A 24,896-nucleotide genomic window follows, 5' to 3' on the forward strand; every position below is an offset into this window, starting at 1 on the left:
CAATAAAACCTGAAAAATCATAGCAGGCATATTTACAAACTTCCTAAGATCGTGATGCATACCAGACCACTGGAATACAACAAACATAATTCTCATTCATAAGAAAGGTAGCAAAGAGGATATCAAAAACTACAGACCTATAAGTCTACTACCAATCGTATACAAGATCATCAACATCGGATTAACAAACGAATTAGATGCTGCAAAAAAGAACAAGCTGGCTTCAGAACTGAATTCAGATTCAGATGAATAGATCATATTCATACACTTCGAGAACTAATGAGTAGAACTGAAGAATATAAAATACCGCTAGCATTAACCTTCATAGACTTCGAGAAGGCTTTCGATTTCATATATCCCAAGGCAGTAATAGAAGCTTTGACTAACCAAGGCATTGACAAACCATACATAGAAACTTTAGCAAATATATACAGACAAGAAAAAACTAAGGTAAAAATTTATGAAAACACTCGAGAATTTCCCACTACCAGAGGGGACCGACAAGGAGACGCAATATCACCAAAGCTCTTCACCACAACTCTAAAAAATATATTCAGCAAAATGAACTGGCAGAACAAAGGAATATCCATTGATGGAGAATACCTCATTCATCTAATATTTGCAGACGACATCGTTCCGATTGCTAATAATCCTGCAGAACTACAAGAACTTATAAGCGACCTAAATGCAGCTAGCAATGGAGCTGGCCAAAAAATAAACTTGACAAAAACAAAAACCATGTACAACGAGCTAGTGGATGTCCAATATGTAATAATAAACAACACTGCACTTGAGACAGTAAACGCGTATGTATACCTGGGACAATTAATGTATAAATCTGGCTCCTTACTTCTAGAAATCAATTTATGTAATCCATATAATTAAATCATTAAAATGGCAGTGGGCGGGACATTTAGCGAGAAGAACTGACAATAGGTGGTCCACTAGAATTACACTGTGGTATCCAAGAGGCGTCAAGAGACCAAGAAGACTTCAAAATTTAAGATGGGACTATGACATAAGAAAACAAGCCGCTACAACTTGGTACAGAAAAGCGAATTTTAGACAAACGTGTCAGATATGAAAAATTATATATATTTATACATATATATATATATATATATATATATATATATATATATATATATATATATATATATATATATAAATTTTTGTAAGTTTAACATCTTGACCTTTGATAATTTTATTTGCTTAAACATAATAATCAAACGTAATAAATATATTTCGAATAATCACGAATCTTCAAAAAAAAGGTTATCTTGGTCAAAACTTTCTAATTGATAAAAACTATTTTTAATAAAACATTTATTATTATAAAACAAAAAATAGTCGCTATGTATGATAATTTGTAATGTTTAACCACAAGTTAGAAAATATTCAGTTAGAAAGTAAACACTAAACAAGCAAAAATACAGCGACAGATTCCATTACCTTTGCCATTACAATTCCATTACAACAGAACTGATACAACAAAAGACAAAAAATAATAGCACGCTTCTTCTTACTTTCAGCTTCTTTTTTTAGCGTTACCAATCAACGTGGCGATTCTCAGTATAGGTACTACCACGCGTAACAATTTGACTCAATCCATCCCAAATTACGGCCCATAATTTTACTCAGCATTAAAGTTGCGGCATATTTGTTTACGGTTAATATAAAATAGCCCAAGAAGCCAGCCTACGTTTTTTTTTTAATTAAATACAATTTCCTTCATCACTTAAAACCATGGAAGTATTAAACAAATACACATATCTCAAAAGATTTCCGTTTTTGCTCTTTACACACTTATTTGCGTTTGCATATAATATATTCATAATATTAAATATAATTTCAAAAAAGAAATATAGTTTGAAACATTTGTAACTTTGTTAAAATTTAGATATTAGATATAAACTTAACCACAAAAGTTTTGCACCACCAAAAATTATGCCCATTTTGATAGTCGACTTTTCTCGTAAACGGATTAACGGATTAAATAATTTTTTTAAATACTTTTTCTTTGGTATTGTCATCGCGTGCTTTAGTCTGTGGACCAATGAGCACGTCGCGCCGCATTGCCTTTTAACTTCTACACAATTTACGATTGCCCAATTGACTTGGAAATGCACATATCGATACGAAAGAAAAATGTATAAAAAGGGTGCATTTTCCAAGCGAAGTGAACCCAATTAATACTATTCAAATATACTGCCCACTGCCGTGACGTTTAGGGTCGGATAACGCTACTAGGAGAAAACCTTATTCTCAGAAACTCAGTTTTCTATTTGGGAGTTCATTTTAGTAGGACTCTCAACTGGAAAACCGACATACAAAACACCCTAGACAAGGTAAGAAAAAAGACTAAACTCCTGGCAGCGCTGTCTGGTAAAATGGGTAATACGTCAAATAAAACTCTATTGCACACCTATAAAACCTATATAAAACCGATAATTAAATACAAGGCATGCGTCTACGCATCACTTAACAACCGCCAAATGAACACCATCATGGCCACTGAAAGAAAAATTCTAAGACTCTGCACGAGGAAGCGCAGTGACTACCCGTCAGCACTCATACATCAAGTAGCTCATACAACATCAATTAAGGACAAAATCCTGACCCTCAGCAGGAGGTATGTCCGCACCATAGCAGGCTCGAACAACCGGGCCAAACAAATACTGAAAACTGCTTGCAATCGACGAGGGCAAATACTTACCAGGGTCTCTAAAATAAAAGTTCCATTTCCTCTAGCAAAACTCCTACATAACGCTGAAAACGAAATTCCTGATGAATATTTTGATATATTAGAACCATTCCTCCAGCTACCAACTGCAAGCCAAAAACAATAATTAATTAAGAGCCGTTCCTAGTATGGCTGGTAACACCTTGAAGTACCTCCCTTTGGCTTGTTTCGCTTACCAATAATTCCTCTTGCGCGTTCCTTATCACAATGTGCCACCTTCTGAACCCCAGCTTTCTGGATGACTCCCTGCCTTGAAGAGGTAGAAGCCTAAACAATGTATAAACATGGAATCATCATCAAGCCAAGTCAGTCTAGTCTTGTTGAGGCTCCCACATAGAGTCTCCTATACCCTGGGAGCCCCCTTCACAGGGCTATGTTCCCCACTCGTCCTTAGACTACGTTTCATTGTAAGAAATTACCCAACCCACTAAATTGAGACAGAACAGCAGAGCAAACTTCGATTGGGCTGGTCGAAGCCCTCCGCAGAGCACCTAGGGAGGTTAATTCTTGTCAAGACCCCAGCCTCCGTATGTATGTATTTACATTTACCCTGTTGGGCAAAAGTTTACTCAAACTTCTCCCTTGGACTTATACCGGGTGAAAGAAAAAATGGTTCGCTAATGTTAAGTTTGAGACACCCTTTAGGGAGGACAGGTACGAAGGTATGTTTAGATCAAAACCATGTTGTAGTCTCATGTTTTGTAAACATTCTGTTTTTTTAGTTTCCATGATATCTTTAAAAACAAAGAAATTAGATGGTTTTATTCTTTACCATGCGTTTTAACTGAATCAATACTAACTTAACCAATAAATTTTTTTTTCCACCCGGTATAAGCCCAAAAGAAGTTTGAGTAAACCTGTGCCCAACAATGTAAATACCTAACAAAAGTCTAAAATATTAAAAAAATTAGCGGAATCCGTTAAATGAGCATAATTTTTGGTGATGCAAAACTTTTGCGGTTTTGTATTAACAAAATAAAGTATAATTATCGATGTTTTATAAGTTTGAATGAAATTTTTAGTGGAACAACAATAATCAGTCGGAAGTCGCGACCGTTAAATAATTTGATAACAAACACATCTTTGCGGTTGACTTTGGTTTTGTAACATCTACAAGATTAAAATGTTAAAAATACATAGTCCAGGATACAACTATTTTCTGCTCAAAATTATTTTCATATTCATGGATTTGCTTGAAAATTTGACAGTGAAATTTGAGTTATTTGCGAGTGAAAATGTTCATTTTTCAAAATAAAAACTATGTTTTTAGACAGTTTTTCACAAATAACTTAAAAGTAAGTATTTTAGCAAAAAAATTATTTGAGTAAAAATGTAGCTTATAAAAAAAATGGTGTACTTATGAAGTGTGTAGACCCAATAGAAGTAGAGTTGTAGCTCATGAAAAGTAGGTTCTTATTTGTCACATTCCAAATCGAATATTTCAACGTAAGATAACCCATCAATCAAACACTTTTCGGCGAACTTATTAAAATCTTTTTGGGGAAGTTTTGGAAGTTAATTTTTTTTTAAGTTGTTAGCATCAAAACTAAGTGAGTTAGAACACAGTGAAAATCACCCCCTAGTTAGCACCCCAAATGAAATTAATCGTAAATGCTTTACAATTCACTTTATTTATGTATTGTTTATATGATCTGTACGTTTCACCGGTTCATAGTGCTTATTTTTGAAAAAATTGGTTCTAAAGTAATTTTTTTTAATTTTCAAAGAAAAAATTTTTTTTTTCAAAATAACCTGCCTAAGATATGGTTGTTCAAAGTTTGCATACACTCGTGATTAGTGACTCGTGCAACCCCTATCAACTACAACTCTTTCAAAAATTAGGGTCTAAAAAGATAATTTAAATGATCTTATTGACCTCAAAAAAACCTTAAAAATGTTACTTTGGATCATTGTAATATACACATTATGTGCTTTTAAGGGACATATATTATTGTTTTTATAGTTTTAATAAAAAAATACTACAACTATTAGAATTTTTTCGCAAGGAGAGGTTTTTATAAAGGTTGAAATTCTTCTTCTTCTTTAGGTGCCGTCTTCTTAGCGAAGGTTGGCTATGACCTCTGCAAAGTCTTCCCCATTTTGGGCTTTCCTTATTAAACTTGGAAAGTCTAATCCTGTCCAATCTTGGATTTTGCGCAGCCAGGTCATTTGTCGTCTACCCAGGCCGCGTCTGCCTTCTATTTTCCCTTCTATAATAAGCTGAAGGAAATTATACCTGTCGTGTCTAAATAAGGTTGAAATTATGTGGTGAAAAATTAAAACAGTAAAGAAAACTAAATTTAACGTAATTTTCAAATATGGGTCGTTTTCACCCCTAAAAAATAAGCCACCAACGGTATAAGTCCAATTTTGAAGTGGAGGTATATATAAATATAACCTAAATCAAAATTTCCTTGCAAATCAGTGGAGACAAGCTACTTAATAATATTGTTTTATTTAAAACTAATTTAAGGGGTGAGAATTAGGGGTTGAACTGTAAAAAATCTTAAATTACGTTGATTAATGTTAATTAAGATTTAATAACTTCATTAAAAGTTGATTTGAATCAATTACCCGTTTAAGTTTACAATTATACGATTTTCTAATAGGAGCAGTTTTCACCCCTAAAAAATAAAAAGCAACCAACAGTACAAGTCCAAAAGTAAAGTGGAGGGTAATTAAAACCTAAATCCAAATTATCATGCAATTCAGTGGTTACACGGAAAATTACACGGTAGCACCCTATTTCACATTTACTGGTTTATAATCGTAAATCTTGAAATATTCTCATTATACTAAATAAGTACCCCCATAAATCTGTCATAACCGGCTACAGTATTGTGCGAATTATTGAAATCATTGTGACATTTTTCAATATTCGCAGTTGGCAACACTCTCCACACACTTACAACTGACCAAGCGTTGAAAGCATAACGTTACTTTTCTCTGCCTTTTATTTGAGGGTGTTTTAGGAAATTTCCCCCTAAGCTTGTGTTGTATTATTTTGTGTTGGTTTAGGTAATTAGTGAGTTTGTTTCGTTTAATTTTATCATGGATATTACGCCTGAAAAGCGTGAAAAAATATCACGTTAAGTGAACATACTTCTATGTCACAAAGAAAAATCGCAAGAACGTGTGGAGTGAGTCAGAGGATAGTAAACAAGACTTTGAAGCATAAACGAGAAACAGGATCAATGGATGTGAAAAGGTTAGGAAAATGCGAAAGAAACAGAGAAACAACGCCAGCATATGAAAGGTTTTTATTTCACAAGAGCAAATTGGACCCAAGAAAAACAAGCCAAATGCTCCAAGATCTAGCAGCACCAGGTGTAGTAATTCATGACTCACCTGATCGGAAAAGAATTTTGGAGAAAGATAGAATGCCAATGCGTCCACACAAAAAAGCGGCTTTTAACTGAGCGAATAAAGACAGAAGGGCTATTTTGGCCTACAAAATACTCTAATTTCACTGTACACGAATGGAGAAAAGTCATATTTACAGATGACACTCACTACAGTTCAGGGACAGCGGTCGAAATTCGTCACGAAGTCTGAAAATAAAAACTATACACCATCCCGTATTGATCAAACTGTAAAACATCCAGTCAAAAAATGTTTTGGGGATGTTTTTTATACATGGGGGTTGGATTTTTGGTACTAATCGAAGGCATGATGAACAGCCAAAAATACAAATCCATGTTGGAACAGCGTTTGGACACAGAACTTCAAAAGGGGAGAAGCCCCAAGGAGGAGCGATTCTTTAACAGGACTCTGCTCCCTGTCACAAGTCAAAGCAAATGATGGAATATTTTAAAAATAAGAAGATTAACGTCCTCAACCCCATTAACGACTTCAACCCCATTAAAGATTTATGGGCTATTTGCAAAGCCAGATTGCGCAAAATCGATTGTACTACAAAAATAAAAATGATAAAAGCGGTCATTTAGGTTTGGTTTAAAAATGAAAGGGAACTATCAGCTTGTAAAATCCACACCAAAACGGGTAAAAACAGTAATTGTAGCCAAGGGGGGAAATATTTTCTAATGATTGATGTAAGTTTGCCTTTATAGGTTTGTTAAAATATAATTTTTTTCTAAATAAACTGTTTTTTCATTAAAACAGACATCATTGCATTAATTCGCACAGTACTGTATGCTTGATGGACATGTGCGTATTTTGTTTTGCATGTATTTCTTCTCTGGACATAAATCTACACAATTTCAAGTCAAGTTGGTTTTACCTGGTAACTCGGATAATTTGGATTATTTATTGTGACCACTACCATACATTTCAAGCTGATACTTTCCCTCTGCATTGCATTTGTTTCCCTTACTGAGTCCGACTTATATTAGCTCCTGCCGGTTTAGATGGTCAATAATAATCACATGTCTTTATCATCTTTATACGGGTCTTTACGAGTACGAATCCGTTATCTGTATAAAAACATATTGTCGAATTCCACAGAAAATATCCTTTTTTTTTTAATGCCAAAAACATTGATTTTTAAATTTGAGAGCACACTCTTGGGACCAATTTTATTTTGTTCTTTAATACTTAAAACTGAAGGAAAAAATAGTGTCTTCACCCAAAACGAGGATAATTATGTCTTTTTTGCGAAATTTCTAAGACTGAATGAGCGAAATAATAGTGATTTTGGAGTGTAGAAATGTCGCGATTTAAAATCACTGTAGAATCTGTTCAAAAGCAGCTACAACTTACTTTTACTTAATCAGTAGAACCCATTTGTACCTTTTGGTGTTGGGCCGTTTACAATACAATTCATTAAATTACAATATTTGACAGTCTTCTGAGGTGTCCTAGCTGTTAACGAACTTTCTCCATTCCTTCCTATTGGATGCCATCTGTGTTGCTTCCTGCCAAGTCTTACCCTTACTCTGCAGTATCTGCGAGATGTCACTGTTCCATTCTTTAATGGGTCTTCCTCTTCTGTTCTTCCCTATTGGTTTGGCGTCCCACACTCTTTTTACTTGTCTATTATTGTCCATCCGGGTTAGATGTCTGAACCATACCAATTTTTTCTCTTTGATTGACTCGGTTTGTATCGGTATCGGTTTGATTTTGAGTCTTGCTCTTATTTCTTCATTTCTGATTCTATCAGTTCTTTCTACTCCTATCGTTCTTCTAAGGTATTTCATCTCTGCTGCCTGAATTCTGCTCTGATGTCTTTTGTTTAATATCCAATTTTCTGCTCCATAATCCATATGTCACTGTAGGTCTATATATTGTTTTGTATATTGTCATCTTGGTCTTTGTTGATATTTCTTTGTTATTAAGGAATCCTCTATAATCAAAAGCAGCTACAAACCTTTTTATAAAACAAAAATATAAAGACTTGTTTTAAACTTTTAAAATAATTATTTTTCTTGGTTTTCTATTAATTCTCTTTCTACATAGTAAGTTTTAAATATGGAAGGCTTCAATTATCTCGGAAACAAATTGCACGATTTTACCGATTTTTTCGGGCTAATAATATGGTGATATTTACATTGTTTTCAGATCTTCCATTTTTCTTGAAATCTAATAAATTTTCTCATTTCAAATGGATCATCCTGTAATTTTTTTTGCCTTTTTAAGTCCTTAAAAAATACTGATCTGACAACAAATCTTAAGATGTTTGTGTCCTGTTAGAATACGATTTACATTTGAGTACTAGAGAAATATACAGGGTTGAGATTTCGCAAGCATCCGTAATGAAAATTTTATGCGAAAATAAATTCTATTCATACACAATAAGATTAGTTCAAAATTTGCCAGATGATTATTTCGATAAAAGTAGAAAGTTTTCAACAGAATGAAGGAAAAATGTTACAATCAAAACGATCCATTTTTTTTTTTAATAATGTTATGATTTACGATGAGGCCACTTTTTTAATTAATGGAAACGTATGCAGGCATAATTTAGATACTGGTCACGTAACATTCCTCGTTGGATGCGTGAATATCACACACAGTATCCAGAAATACTTAATATTTGGGCTGGAATAATAGGCGACAAAATAACAGAAATATACTGAAGTATACCTGAGTTGGCTGTTATTTCCAAATCCAACTATTTTCAATTACAGTTTAATGTAGAAATTTCAATATTCGAAACTTTCAGACGATAACAATATCTCAAACGACAATATTTGCCTGCAACAAAATGGTGCTGTACCCTACTATGCTCGTGTGGTCACTACCTAAATAATATGTTTTCCAGAAGATGGATTTAAAGGCGTGGTTTTATCGAAGGCCCACACGATCACCCGACACCAATCCTTTGGACTATATTCTGTCGGGTCACTTGAAAAACATCGTTTATAAAACAAAACCTGCCACCATTCAGAAATTAAAAGATAAGATTACCACAGGAATAAGAATTGAGCAGTCAAGGATATTGCAAACTTTTAAAAATCGCATGGCATGTTGTATTGAAGTAAACGGACAATATTTAGAGAATCTGCTGTAATCGCCTTTACTGGTTTTCTAAAATTCTTAGTTTTTCTACTTCTACTCAATTATTAGCATACCACTAACATGAATTTGTTTTCAGCTGCTGTAGTTTTGATATTATTGGGATATAAAGTATTGAATATTATTCTAATTAAACGAGTTTATTCATCTAAATGTAGTATTTTAAGTTCGGTGAAGATAATGTTAATGAAGGAATACCTCCGAAATTATGACATTTATGTATAGGCAACATTACATGAAAAATAATCAGTATTTCTTAAGGACTTTAAAAGGCACAAAATATATGAAGTGATCAATTTAAAATAGGAAGGTTCATTGGATTTCCAGAAAAACGAAAGATCTGACAACAATGCAAATACCATCGTATATTATATACACACAAAACCCCAAAAAAATATTATTTTACAAGTACCTATAAAAAAGTCTTCATTTTTGTTTTTTAAAAAGGTTTATAACAGGAACTTTTGAACAGATTCTACAGTCATTTTATTTCGCGACATTTTTACACTCCAAAATCACTATTATTTCTCTCATTCAATTTTAGAAATTTCACAAAAAAGACATAATTACCCTCCTTCCGGTGGCAGCACTATTGTTCGCTTTAGTTTCAAGTTTAAAGAACAAAATAAAATTGGTTTCAAGAGTGTGCCCTCAAATTTCAAAACTAATGTATTTGGGATCAAAAAAGTGGATATTTTCTGTGAAATTTGACATAAACCAGATAAACATAATCACAAACCATTTTTTAAGCTTTTAACGTAAAACCAACCTTCGATAAAGACACGAATCGTTAAATTAACGCCATTTTCTAGATAGAGCTACTGCAAGGTAACGCGTAGTATTAACATGTATGCCGGGCAACCTAGTAAACTTTATTTAAAAAAAAAAATTAACTGTGGTAAAAAGAATCTCCAATATTTAATATAAGTATGGTAATAGACATGTATAAAATAAAAAAGTATCAATACTTACTTCTGCAGTCATCAAGTTAAAAAAAAAACACAAAAAACTAGAACTCATCAAAACTTGCAACAAAATTCGGTAATTGTTGAATGTTGTATGGATGCAAATGTAAGTGAACCATTAATATAAATAGACATGCAACATAATTGAAAACCATATAACAACGACGTCAAAAAACAAGATTTTTATCTGAATTATTTTGTAAATTATGCAACAGGTATCATACGGTAAAAGTAAAACATCAGATATCTTGATGAAAAAAGAACAAAATAAAATTAGTTTTTTTGAAAGGTTTAAATGTTTCATAAGAAAGATTGAAATATTTAAGTTTTGCTATTTAAGTACTGTTTAAAAAATGTTGGTATTGTAATTTACTGTTTAGTATTTTAAATCTAGTAACTAACAACAGAACGCAAGAAATATTTCCTTAAAAAGTTTTCATTTTCATGTGTACTTACCCATCAATACAAAAACGAGAGCTTTTCCAAGAAGATTCATGGCGCCAACTAACCTGACCCAATTCACGAGTATAAAATCTAATCCCTCGCCGAAACGAATGAAAGCTCATTCACTACTACTACTACTACTATTAGACGGAACCGAGTTCCCAACTTAGCATTTTGTTTTTCACGCACCAGTGTTGTTTTGATATAATCGGACATAGTCGACCGATGACGTCACTTAAAACCGAAAAATGCGCTCATTTCGAGTTTTGACTAATTAAATGATTGACACTGGCTATCAATTAAAAGGATGCGTGTTGAAAGGCCTTATTGTATTGGAATAAAAGTATAGTACAATTACATGGTTGTTACCAATAAATTCAGTACTAATAATGAACTCTTAAAATATTTACTTTATCGTTAATGGACAGTAGAATATATTACAAATATTAATTTACCGATTAAATTATGCCAATTTTAGGTGTTTTTTGTTCTATAATGATTAGCTAATTTTTTAATATAAATACTAAATCATTCATGAGTATTCTCTTCAGTAGGATTATTCCGTTAAGATAAAATAATGCCGCTTGGACTTGGAAGCAATATCATATCCTTTACTGTAGGTGTCTATACAGTCTGTCCCAAACCCTTCTTTCAGTGCGTCACTAATTTTGACGTCATATAGGATTTTAAGAACGTCGAGAATTATTGCATGACATTTTAGTTAAATCTGACACTTGCAGGATCGTAATCTCTCTTTTTCTAATTGAAAATAATTTAATAATTTTAACATTAGTCTTTGTTCTTTCTCGTTATATCTCGGCATATTTAAAATATTTGTATGACAATAAATACAAAATTAAATTTTCGCTGTAAAATGTCTGATAATACTAACCTGGAATGACAATTATCATTTTATCAGTTAACATTTTTAAAAGGACTGTCATGATCGAGACAATCTGCGTCAAATTATATTTATGCGCATCATTGATTGGATATCTATTTAGCGTATTCCAAACTCCAACCAATTATACATTCGTAAGTAGAATTAGCTTTACGATATATAATTTTCTAAGTTCTATGTATAATAATCACAGACTCACGTTTTTTTCTGTCACTTCTAGCTTAATGTGTTAGAGAGAATTCGATCAACTTTGACGCAATGAAAGAAGGGTTTGGGACGAACTATAGGTGGTTTTTCACTAAAAATTGGTTATTAACCCGGGATAATTAAGTTAAGTTAAGTAACGTAACCATAGGTCCCGTGTAAAGATTATTTCTCACTTTGTAAAAAAAATTACAGAGAGCATCAAAATGCTATTTTCAGGTCTAATTAAATATATTCTTTTTCTTTATATTACAAATTATCTCATTACAAAATGTAAACCATACAACTAATTCGAAACACGTTTGGCAGACAAATAAGTATAAGTATAAAATAAAATAAGTATGAAATCAATAATGGCCCTATAAAATTGAACTATGTAGGATAGTTTTCGAAGGTTAAGTCAAAAGTAAACAATATTATGTTAAGAACAATGTATTAGATTTGTAATATAAGTAACATAAGTTTTTTGCAGTAATTTGGATTTTACAAATTTATTATTTATTCAGATGCATCACTCTCAGGAATCAGAATGCAATTACTAATTACTACACACCAATGTGGTTTTTCCAGTGTGTTCTTTGCATATTGCTTTTGTGCAAGAACTACAAGAATGTTGTGTGTTTCTATTTTTCTTGACAGGACCGTATGAGCACTTTATTTTGTTATTTGAAATTGTCGGTTGTGAAACTGGATTGATCCTGATCTGTAGAATATAAAAGTTGAAATTAAAGACCGTTTTTTTTCTAAATGTGGTTTTATCAACTGTTTTGCTAAGTGAAATAAAAGTTTATATATATATATATATATATATATATATATATATATATATATATATATATATATATATATATATATATATATATATATATATATATATATATATATGACAGAATAACCGAGTACAGTCAACAGTACGGACTAAACATTAATACCCACAAAACCAAACAAATGATTGTCAGCAAGGAGAATATAAATGGGGCTCATCTATACATTAATGGGACGCAGATAGAGCGAGTAAAAGTATTGATAATACCTGGGAACTATTATAAACGAACAGTGGAGCAATGTACAGGAAATAAAGTGCCGCATAGGAAAGGCAAGAACGGTCTTTAACAAAATGAGCGCCATCTTCAAAAGTCACAACATATCCCTGGATACAAAAATGAGACATTTGAGATGCTATGTTTTCTCTGTGTTGTTGTACGGGGCGGAGGCATGGACGCTTACAGACACCACTATTAAAAAACTTGAAGCATTTGAGATGTGGCTTTATAGAAGAATGCTGAGAATATCATGGACAGCAAGGATCACGAACAAGGAAGTTCTAGAAAAAATGAAGAAGGAACCAGAGATTGTGTTTACGATCAAACGAATAAAATTGCAATATCTGGGACGCGTTATGAGAAATCAGCACCGTTACTCCCTGCTGCAGTCTATATTGCAAGGTAAAGTCAAAGGTAAGCGAGGACCCGGTAGAAGGAGAATATCATGGCTGCGGAATTTAAGAACATGGTTTAAGAAAACCTCAACGGAGCTGTTTCGAGCCGCAGCGAGCAAGGTCATGATTGCCAATATGATTTCCAACATCCGAAACGGATAGGAACCAGAAGAAGAAGAATATATATATATATATATATATATATATATATATATATATATATATATATATATATATATAAATATATATTTAGGGATTCTACAGTATTCGCTGCCTTCCCTCGCTCAACCGTTTCCATCTCTGTCTGTTGTCCCATTCTCCATCGTTTAGACCTCTCTTACTCATGGCGTCGTCTACTTCGTTCTTCCAGGATTTTCGGGATCGTCCTCTTTTCGTCCTTCCTATGGGGCTCCATTCGGTTATTCTCTTTATCCATCTGCTGTCACTAGTTCTTCTTACATGTCCATACCACTTTAGTCTTTTTTGTTCTATGTATGTTAGTATGTCTGTTTCTATTGATGTCATTTGCTTTATTTCGTCATTACTTCTCCTATCCATTCTTCTTACTCTGCAGCATCTTCGCAGGCATTCCATCTCTGTTGCTACTATCTTACTATTTTTTTTTGTTTATGACCCAATTTTCAGCCCCATATATCATAATACTTCACACTGTTTTATAAATCTGTGTTTTTGTCTTCATATTTAGGTGTCTATCCCACCATACTGAGTTAAGTTGTCGGATTGCTGTTCTTGTTTGTCCTAATCTTTTATGTTTTATGTGTAATTTCATCCTCTGTTTTTTTAGTGATTATAAACCCCAAGTATTTTAATTTATCATTTCCTTTGATTGTTACGTTGTCATCAATCTGTAGATCTTCTATGTCTTCTTCACTTGTAGATAGGTACTCTGTTTTCGCGAGGTTAATATCTAGGCCAGCCTTGGTATATTCTTCTTGTAGTTTCTTCATCATGTAGCTGAGGTCGTCTTGGTCTTGTGCAATCACTACTTGATCGTCTGCAAAGCTTAACGTATATAGGTATTCGTTCCGTACCGGTACTCCCATGCCTTCGCATTTTCTTTTCCATGTAGTCAAGGCTTTCTCTAAGTATATTTTGAATAGGGTTGGAGATGTGGAACAACCCTGCAGAAGCCTTTTTGTTGCGGTGAAGTCTCCTATGATTCTTGTTCCCCTTTTTTATTCCAGCCAAATATAGAAGCGCAGTAAACGCACATATTTCATAGAAATCTGCTGCCGGACAATTTTTTTCCGGTTTATACGATTTCCGCATAACCGCAAATTGTTTATTTGTATGTTGTACGATATTTTCTAGAGTACTATCAAGAAAAAAAGTTTCCAACAGTCCAGAAGAGTACAATATTTTGATGCTTCTGCTTTTACACCTGGGAGTTGAATAACAATATTTTGTCTTTTTGTTTTTGATATAGGTTTTGTCATTTTATGTTTCAACCAAACAGTTCCATCTTTGCCAATCAATTGAGGAAATTTTGAGGGAAGTGTAATTATTACTATAGGTTCGTCAATTGTGTCACATAATTCAAAATTCTCATCTTTTTCTTACTGTTCCGTGTCCGTCTCATGAATGCTAAGTGCAGAAAAAGCGTCATTTTCTGAGTCAGAATATTCTAATATCGGTTCTGCTTCTACTTTTTCGTACCACTTTAAAAGTTGATTCCTGGTTTTAATGTCTAAAGGTTATACAGCATTGCTAAAGCAAGTGACAAGTCATCAAAGGACGACATACGTGCGGCAGACTAAGAGGAAGATGGAAAAGAGTTAAGAACCGATGTGAAAATAAAGCAGAAATGGTATGAATACGTTAGTAAGTTGATAAATGAAAAACACCAGAGGAGAGACAGAGTATGCGGGATTCGAGATGCGAGAAAGGCGTTGATATTTTGTATTAAATGGTGAGTAGGGTGTATGCAGAAGACAGGATGCCCAATGCATGGAGAGAGAGAGTGTGTGATGGTATCATTGTATTAACATAAAGTTGAGATTCAGGACTGTAAAAACTAGAACTAGAACTAGAGGGATAATGTTAATGACACAATGAAAATTTGGGAGAGAACTGTAGGTAGTGGTAACAAAGGTTAAGGAGAGAGACATCGATAGGAGAAGAATAGTTTATATTTATGTCAGGACGGAGGAAAACGGATGCCTTGTTTGCATTGAGACAGTTAGTAGAGAAATACAGCAAAAATAAAAGAAAGCTAGATTTTATATTTATAGATCTTGAGAATTCGTACGACACAGTTCCTAAACAAGAGCTATGGAGATGTACAAGAGATAAATGGGTTCCTGGGAAGTACGTAAGACTCGTGAAGGCTATATATAAAAGAGAGTACTCCAAAGTATAACTGCTTTTGGATTTACCAAAAGTTTTCCAGTGACAGTTGGTTTTCATTAAGGCTCTTCACTAAGTCCTTACCTGTTTAATCTTGTTATGGATGTACTAACAGATAAAGTAAGGGAGGAGGCTCCTTCGTCAATGCTCTTTTCTGGTAATATCGTGTTAGTAGAGAAAAACAAAGAAATGTTGGAGGAGAAGTTAGAGTGTTGAAAACAAAAGGGTTATTAAAGAGGAAGGACCTAAGGTTAGTAGGTCGAAAACAGAGAATATGTGGTTGGGAGGAAGAGGAATTGTTGGGGACGTAGAATTGCTTGGAGAAAAGCAAGAACGAGTAAATGAATTTAAATACCTTGGCTTCTACATCACGGAAAACTGGACATTAGATCGAGAAATTTCTCACATTAAACAGGCTGGTTGGTTTAACTAAAAGCGAATGAGGGGGGTATTTCGTGATCGAAAAATCGGGGAAGGGCTGAAAGGAAAGATATACAAGATTATAGTGAAACCCGCGCTGGTGTACGGCGGTGAAGTGTGGCCTGTAAAGGAGATCCAGTAAAAGAATATGGAGGTAGCTGTAATGAAAATGTTACGGTGGATGTTGGGTAAGACTAGAAGAGACATGATCAGAAACTAGGGAAAGAATCGGGGTAACAGACACACAGTCACTTTTGCTGCGCTGGTTTAGTGGAACAAAAATACACAGTATACAGTAATTATACAATTGAAAAAAATGTAAAGACACATTTGTGTATGAATCACGGGTGCAATGCAATCGTGTCCAGCTGCAGCGTTAGAGGTAAAGTTAGAGCTAGAGTTTCGTCCTCTGAATATAAACGTAAGAAGGATCGCTGGAGAACATAACTTTGGGTTAATATGAGTTTAGCATCTTGAACCTTGCATTATATGTGATTTCAGGAAAAATAGTATGTATAATCCGTAGTAAAATCACATTTCCGAATTTCGAGGCTTATTGGCCTCGACTGGCGCTTCGCCTCTAATCTGTATAGTCGTTCGGAAATGTACTCGTATTGCTTTTACTACTAGTTACATAAAATACTATGATAACAAGAGTGAAACACACTACAAGACCTAGTAAACCAAGGAAAGAGTATCTACGTAAAAACAAGAACTAGAATAAGATAAGAACTAGACATCTGCTCGATCAATAAAATGATAAAAAATATAGAACAAAATAGAAACAACATTTCAACAGACTGAATGAAAATCGATTCTAAACAAACACAAACACAAAGTTACAAACTAAAAAGAAATAAAGTATAGGCCCTTTTAGGCCATGAATAAAGTTTGATAATGAAACTGTCAACAAAAAATGCCTACACTCTGGAATGAAGAAGAAAAACAAATTCTTTTAGCCAGAAATAGTACCATAAGAATAGTTTTTAACGGCTGTTGATCTGCAAATTGAAATGTCAAATAATATTATTAATAAAATTGTGGTGTTTATTCCCTATTTTATTACCTATTTTATTTATTTTCCTAGTGGTATTTGGTGCTTATTTTGGGTATAATTTAATTTTACATTTGATAAATTATAATAATAACCGAGGGATATATTGTGTAAAACAAATCAAAATAATTAATTGAAGTAAGATTATATCAGATGTTCACAAATAAATACATGTGTATATGGGTTATTTCCGGTTTGGAGCAGTTGTATTTCCTGGCCATTATATTAATTTGTAGGTATGCAAACATAACATAATTTTTGTACAAAAAGCTGTAAATATGTGAGGTACAATCATTGTAGTTATAATTCAATTTACTTATCGATAATTTTATCATGTCATGAAAATTGGACCATTTAAGATGTTCACCATTGTAATGCAAGTAAGTTTTATAAGCTAAATTGATGCTGTTTGTGAAGTACAGCGACATATCGTATGTATATTTTTGAGTTATTTATAATTATTCCAAACATATCACATTTTTCGGCATTTATGGGTAGTAGCCACTGAGAATATTAAGTTCTTCTTCTCATTGCGCCGTCTCCTTTCGAAGGTTGGCGATCCAAATGGCAATTGTAGTTTTGGAAACTGCTGCGCGAAAGATCTCTGCGGATGAGCGGTCGAACCATCTCCTCAGGTCTTTCAGCCACGAGTTCTGGCGTCTTCCTACTGATATTTTGCCCTGTACTTTTCCTTCCAGTATAACTTGAAGTAATTCATATCTTTTGCCTCTCAGCACATGACCCAAGAATTGCATTTTCCTCTCTTTGATTATTCTTAGTAATTCTTTTTGTTTACACATGCGACGAAGTACCTCAACATTAGTAACTCTTTGTACCCATGGAATCCTTAACATTCGTCTGTATATATACATCTCAAAGGCATCTATTCTTTTTTCTATTTCAGAGTCCATTGTCCAACTTTCACAGCCATACAGTAAGACAGAAAAAACGTAACATCTGATCATTCGGATTCTAAGCTGTAGACTAAGGTCTGATCTTGTAAAAAATGTTTTAATGCTCATGAATGTTTTCCTTGCTTGTTCGATTCTTGATAGGATTTCTTTTTTTGGATTACACTGACTATTGATATTTGTTCCCAAATATTTTATGGAATTTACCTGTTCTATTATTTGACCCTTGGCATACACCTGTACGTTTATTGGTGTCTTTGAAAATACTAAAGTTTTAGTTTTGGAAACGTTTAGATGTAAACCGAACATTTCGCTGTGGTGAACTACCGCATTTACTATATTTTGTAGTTCTTGTGCGTTGCTTACTATTAAGACGGTATCATCAGCATATCTGATGTTGTCTATGCTGATTCCGTTAATCTTAATTCCGCCTTGGACCTCGTCTAATGCTTCTCTGAATATAGACTCCGAATACAAATTAAAGAGTAGCGGTGATAAGACGCAACCCTGTCTCACTCCTCGTCGGATTTTTATGTCTTCGGATGTTGTGTGCTCTATTTCAATTACTGCCGTTTGGTGCCAGTATAGTTCTGAGATAATTCGCAAGTCTTGTTCGTCAACTCCAGTTGTTCTCAGAATTTTGATCATCTTTTGATGGTTAACGCAGTCAAATGCTTTTCGATAGTCAACAAAACATGCATATACATCTACATTTATGTCTCTGCATCGTTGCGTTAACACATTTAAAGCAAAAAGAGCCTCTCGTGTTCCCAATCCGTTTCGAAATCCGAATTGAGTGTCACTCATCTGGAACTCGCACTTCTTGTAAATTCGTGTATGGATAATTCTGAGAAAAGTTTTAAGGACATGAGACATCAAGCTTAATATTCGATAATCATCGCATTGTGAGAAATTCGATTTTTTTGGTAATGCTACGAATGTTGATTTTAGCCAGTCTGTTGGTATTTTACCTGTGTCATATATCTTATTGAATAGTGCTGTCATTAAATCTAGGCTTTTACTTTCGTTATCTGCAATTATTAGTTTAAGTATTTCGACATTGATATTGTCTGGACCGGTGGCTTTTCCATCTTTCTGAGATTTTACTGCATGAATTACTTCTTCTTTGGTTATTTCTGGGCCTTTTTCATTTATTCGATTGTCTGTGGATGGTGGAGAACAAGGTCTATCGTCGTCAAAAAGAGTTTGTATGTATTCTTTCCATCTCTCTAGTTTGTCTTCTGTACCCATAATTATTTCGTTATTATCATTTTTTAATATTGTTGCTTGTCTCTTTTTGTGTCTACCTGTCATTTCTTTTACTTTTTTATGGATATTAAAGGTGTCGTATTTTTCCTGAAGTTGTTCGATTTCTAGGCATTTTGTTTACATCCAGTTTTCTTTCGCCACCCTGCACTTTTTTCTAATGATTTTGTTGATTCGCTTGTATTCTATTGGGCTTGTTTTATGTTTTCGTCTTACGTCTATGAGGTCCATCATCTCTTGCGTTATCCATTCTTGTTTTTTGTTGTGTTTTATGAACCCGATGTCTTCTTCTTGTATCTTTGTTATTTTTGTTTTTAGAGCAGTCCATGTTACTTCAATGTCTGTCTGTACCAAGTTTTCGATCGTTTTTATTTCTTCCTCAAGCTTGATACTTATTTCTTTTTTCTGTTCAGGGTTCTTCAGTTGTGAGATGTCTATATTTTTTTGTCACTGTTTTCTTTTTGACTTTGAGAAATCTTTTTAATCTAAAATCCATTATAACTGGATTGTGATCGCTATGTATATCAGCTCCAGGGTATGTTTTCGTAGATTGTATGTACTTCTTAAAGGTGTTATTGAGCAAAATGAAGTCAATTTGATTTCTAACAATTCTGTATTTTCTGTCTGCAGGTGATTTCCATGTGTATAGCCTTCTAGGATGTTGTTTGAAGAAGGTATTGGCAATTAACAGATTGTTTTCTACGCAGAATTGTACAAGTCTATCTCCTCTATTATTTCTGGTACCTAGATCGTATGCTCCTATGTGGTCTCCTTCCGCACCACAACCAATTTTAGCGTTAAAGTCACCCATGATCATCGTTATCTCACCTCTTTTTGTCAGTCTCATTATTTCATCTATGTTGTTATAAAATTTTTAGATTTCTTCGTCTGACTTGTCACTTGTTGGAGCATAGACCTGAATAATATTTAGTTTTCTGTGAGTTGTTTGTAATTTTAACATTGCTACTCCATCATTTAGGGGGATGAAGTCTATAACTGATTGAGCAATTTTGTTCGACACTAAAATAGCACTTCCATATTGATGTTCTGGGTCGGTTCCACCTGAATAGTATATGTATCCATGTTTTGTTTTTTGTATTCCTGATCCAGGCCATCTTACTTCACTCATCCCCAAGATGTCTATTTCCAGTCTTACCATCTCGGCTTCAGTGTTTGCCAGTTTCCCGGACATAAATAAGCTGCGTACGTTCCAGGTGGCAATGCGTACTATTCGGTCGTATATTTGTATTCTCTGTGCACTTTCTTGGGTAGTCTTGGGGGGATTCTTCGCACCCTCTCCCCATTTAAGGGGTGCCCCGGACTGAGGGCCATTTTCTTTTTCTCGTCTGCCATTTAGATTTGTGGAAAATATAATGGAGTGGTTTTCCCATTGCCTTCCCCATCGCAGTACCACAACCGTTTAAACTGCTCCAGTCATGCTTGTGGTAATCCAGTTTCAAGCCAGTCCAGGATCATTTCCTCTACGCCTTGAACTGGTGCTGATGATCGCTGCTGCCCTTCACCAGGGAGGGATAGGAAGTAGGTTACTAGATTTTGGAAGGATAAAGGAGTGGGACATGATTTCTCTTAGTAAGGAATTGAGAGCAAAGCATGGCTCGCGTGGGCAGGGATGCTTCCCTGAAGTAGACCTATTTTCTACCAGGATCGTAGAAAAGTGTTAACTTAACACTTAACATTAAGTTAAGGGTTAGTTGATTTGCGAAGAACAGGGCCCTGTGACACTTTACGTTATACTACCCTATCCTGTGAGAAAGATTCGCCATCTCTAACTTTTTAACGTCTATGTGTTAGGAAATCCTCAAACAACGAAGTAGCTCTTCTAAAAGTCTAAGTTTACGAATTAGGTCGGGTGCTTCAAAAAAGCCTAAGAATACAATATCTACGGACTGCAAATTGTTAAGACAATTCGATCCATTGATTAATACAAAGTAGGAAATTGTTTAGAATGGAGCAATTAGAGACACATCCATATTATTGTATTTAAATAACAATTTATGGACAAGAATGTTAAAGTTATTAACAAAAATTGTGGACAGCCTTAAACTCCACATTTTAAAATTAGTTACAATCTTACAGGGTGTTCCATAAGATCGTGGCACACCAAACTTATGTTTTTTTTAAATGAACACCCTATATTGTATTTTAAATTTGACATCTGCTTCACCTCCACATCACAACAATGTAAAGTTTTATTATGTTATACCGGGGATTTAAAAAGTTATAACCAATATTACCTGAAAATCGTATCAAGTTTAACTCCCTGTATAATTAAAAAGGAGTATAGAAACATTGATCTATTCCAACCATAGTTTCTAAATAATTGTTCAAAATTATAAAATATATTCGTTTTCATAATATTCATTAAATCAAATACAGGGTAAGTCAAAATACAAGTACATTATTTTCTTGGTAATTTTAAATAGAACACTCTGTATTTTATATCACTATCGAAAAGTAATAATAGCGGGTCAAATTTTATGAAGTACTCCCTATACCTTAAGTTATCAGTTTTCTAGATATTTTAATTTTTCCATCAAAGTATAAATTGGGTAGATATTTTAACGTTTACCAATAATTATTATTGTGAGTTGGCCATAATTGATTTGTCATATACTGACAGTTTGACATTATTATTTATTAATTCAGTAACGAAATAACGACACAGAAACAATAACAACACATGGAAAAATAAATAAAAAACAACAGTAATTTTAACTTATCTTACTAAGTAAGGTGTTCAAAATTATCTCCCAAAACATCTATGCATACTTGAAAGCGGTCATTGAAAGAGTTCATTCATTCAGCATTTGTATTTGAAATGCAATTCGGATCCTATTTTTTATATCATCCTTTGTTGTTGGAAGTATTTTATATACTTCGTTCTTAACGTAACCCCAAAAAAATGAGTTCATTTTATTGAATTCTAGTGACCTTGGGCCACCTTACAGTCCATCCCTTCCGATCCATCTTTCACCAAACTGATCATTTGACCACGTACTAATTCGTTGTGGTGCGCAGGAGCACCGTCATGTAGAAACCACATTTGTTCACGTATATTAAGTTGATCATCTTCTACTAATATCGGTAACTGATTTACGATAAAATATAAATAAATCTCACGATTTAAGTTATCTTCAAAAAAATATGGTCCTACTACATGGTTACCGACGATACCTCCCAATCATTTAGAGACCATCTTGTTTGAATATGTGTTACTATGTGATATGGATTACCTGTTGAATAGTAGTGAAAGTTATGCCTATTAACAGAACCATAAGTTTGTAGTTTTTGATATCCTCTTAACTACCTTTCTTGTGAATGAGAATTAGGTTTGGTGTATTTTGGCGGCATGGTATGCATCTTGGTCTTAGGCAGTTCGTAAATATGCCTAATATTTTCGAGGTTTGTTTGCCAGCGTATTTAAGCACTTCCACTGGTATACCATATAATGCAGCTGCTTTACCGCTTTTGATTTTTGTAATGATCGAATCTACACTTGAAATTTCCGTGGGAGTTATATGTGCATTCTATAGTTTTCCGTGTTTGACTCCGCGTTTAATAATTTTGGTTTTGGTGAAACCCATTATTTTGACGATATTTAGGTAAGGTCGCACTTGCTATTATCCATCCACGTAGTAGCGCTTCTCGATGATGCTTGAAGTTAAAGTTTAAGTTTAAGCATCAGCGAGAAGCGCTACTATTTTCAACAGAAAAAATATCTGTTTTATTAAAAAATGATTATGGATTATCCTTACAGAATAACTTAGAACTAGATCCTACAGCATACACAAGGAATAATAGGAGGAAAATAACAATACCATACATAAAAGAATTATCAGAAAAACTAGGGTTCAATGAAATGATTCAAGTACCATCTATTTCTAAAAAAAAGAGAAAAAAATTAAAAGAGAAAAATCAAAGAAGCGGCTCTAATATGCTAAATGAGACCTATTGTGTTGCAAATTTCTTGGTAGAATGCAGTAGGATCTGGTTACCCATATTAAAAGAGGAAGTTAATAAAAGGAAAATACCACTATTAATTAGTCACTAACATATCGAGGATACAGCATTTATGTTTTTAAAGAACATTTACATGAAATCAGAGTTTGGTGTTTACTGAGAGTAAAATAAATCTAAGACCAAATATTAATTTTGTCGGGATAGTATTATGAGGTTTTTTCCTGTTTTTTTTTCTTACGATTTACTAAGGAATCAATATCAGGAGAATTTATCGTCATCATTGCATGTGGTTGTCTTTTTAAAGAAATATCGTGAGAACGATTTCTGAAGTGCAAATTTAAACATCAATAAACTTATTTTAAACTTAAATTGCGGCTTATTCTCAATATTAAGATATTAATTACATTACATTAAATCTCAATATTAAGATAATAATTACATATTAAGATGCCACAAGAAAATAGCTTTAGAACAATATTAATATATATATATATATATATATATATATATATATATATATATATATATATATATATATATATATATATATATATATATATATATATGTATATATATTGATTTATATTATCAGCAATCGGTCAGGAAATAAAACTCTATTTGTTCAGTCTCAATATTTCGTCACGATTTTGTAACTTCTTCAGGAGAAAACTGTAAATTTATTAGAATAATTAATGATTGTATGTAAACAAAATGAATATTTTAATACTTACAACTATAAGAATGAAAATTTAAATTTTTTTGGCATATCTAAATAAATGACATATTTGTTTGATTTTATTTAGGAGTTATGGTAGTCGCAATATTTTATAGAGTGAATTCCCGTTGTACAATTTTCAGCGAGTAGGTTAAAATAAACCATTACTATGACAGTATTATTCATTTTATAAAGTGGAAAGATGGAATTAATAGAATTGAGAAAGAAGCAGGAACACGATAAATTGATCTATAAAATGTAATTGATGGTATGTAGTCAGTTACTGCAATACTGATATTTAGGAATGTAATAAAATTATAGGTACAGTTACTAGAGAATTACTAAGTCTGTGTTGAAAGGTTAAGATCTATCATATTATATATTGTTTAGTATTTTGCAGTAGATATTACTTAAATGATTGGTGTCTGTCTTATAATTGATAGATTCAGGAGTTTTATTAATGTGTACCATTTCAAGGAAAAGCCGATTTTTATAATTATCAACTTGTTCCAAGATTTTTACATTATTAAAGTCAAAGTTATGTCTTGTCTTCAAGTGGTGGTCCACTAAGGCACAAGAGTTTTTTTGTATGTTACAGTCACTTTTGTGTTGAGTGACACGTTTTTTAAGCCACTGTTGACTTTGAAAAATATTGCGGTACCATAACTCCTAAATAAAATCAAACAAATATGTCATTTATTTAGATATACCAAAAAAATTTAAATTTTCATTTTTATAGTTGTAAGTATTAAAATATTCATTTTGTTTACATATAATCATTAATTATTCTAATAAATTTACAGTTTTCTCCTGAAGAAGTCACAAAATCGTGACGAAATATTGAGACTGAACAAATAGAGTTTTATTTCCTGACCGATTGCTGATACTATAAATCAATATTTAAAACAGTACTGTCGAAAAAATAATTTGAAATATATATATATATATATATATATATATATATATATATATATATATATATATATATATATATATATATATATACAGTAGAC

At 33.1% G+C, this 24,896-nt stretch overlaps 2 protein-coding genes across 2 annotated transcripts in view; one reads left to right on the forward strand and one right to left on the reverse strand.

Moving 5' to 3' along the window:
- LOC140441701 (27 kDa hemolymph protein-like) overlaps positions 1-10,799 on the reverse strand; it is an 84,849-nt gene extending 74,050 nt beyond the window's left edge. The window contains exon 1 of the mRNA XM_072532584.1: positions 10,639-10,799. Within this exon, the coding sequence (XP_072388685.1) occupies positions 10,639-10,678 (40 nt within the window). The 5' untranslated portion in view covers positions 10,679-10,799. The remainder of the gene's footprint in view (positions 1-10,638) is intronic.
- Positions 1-24,896, forward strand: part of LOC140441702 (zwei Ig domain protein zig-8-like) — a 592,415-nt gene that overhangs the window by 253,249 nt on the left and 314,270 nt on the right. The gene's annotated exons all lie outside the window — the stretch shown is intronic.

Source organism: Diabrotica undecimpunctata, chromosome 5, assembly GCF_040954645.1.
Source record: "Diabrotica undecimpunctata isolate CICGRU chromosome 5, icDiaUnde3, whole genome shotgun sequence".
In the NCBI taxonomy this organism is placed as follows: Eukaryota; Metazoa; Arthropoda; class Insecta; order Coleoptera; family Chrysomelidae; genus Diabrotica; species Diabrotica undecimpunctata.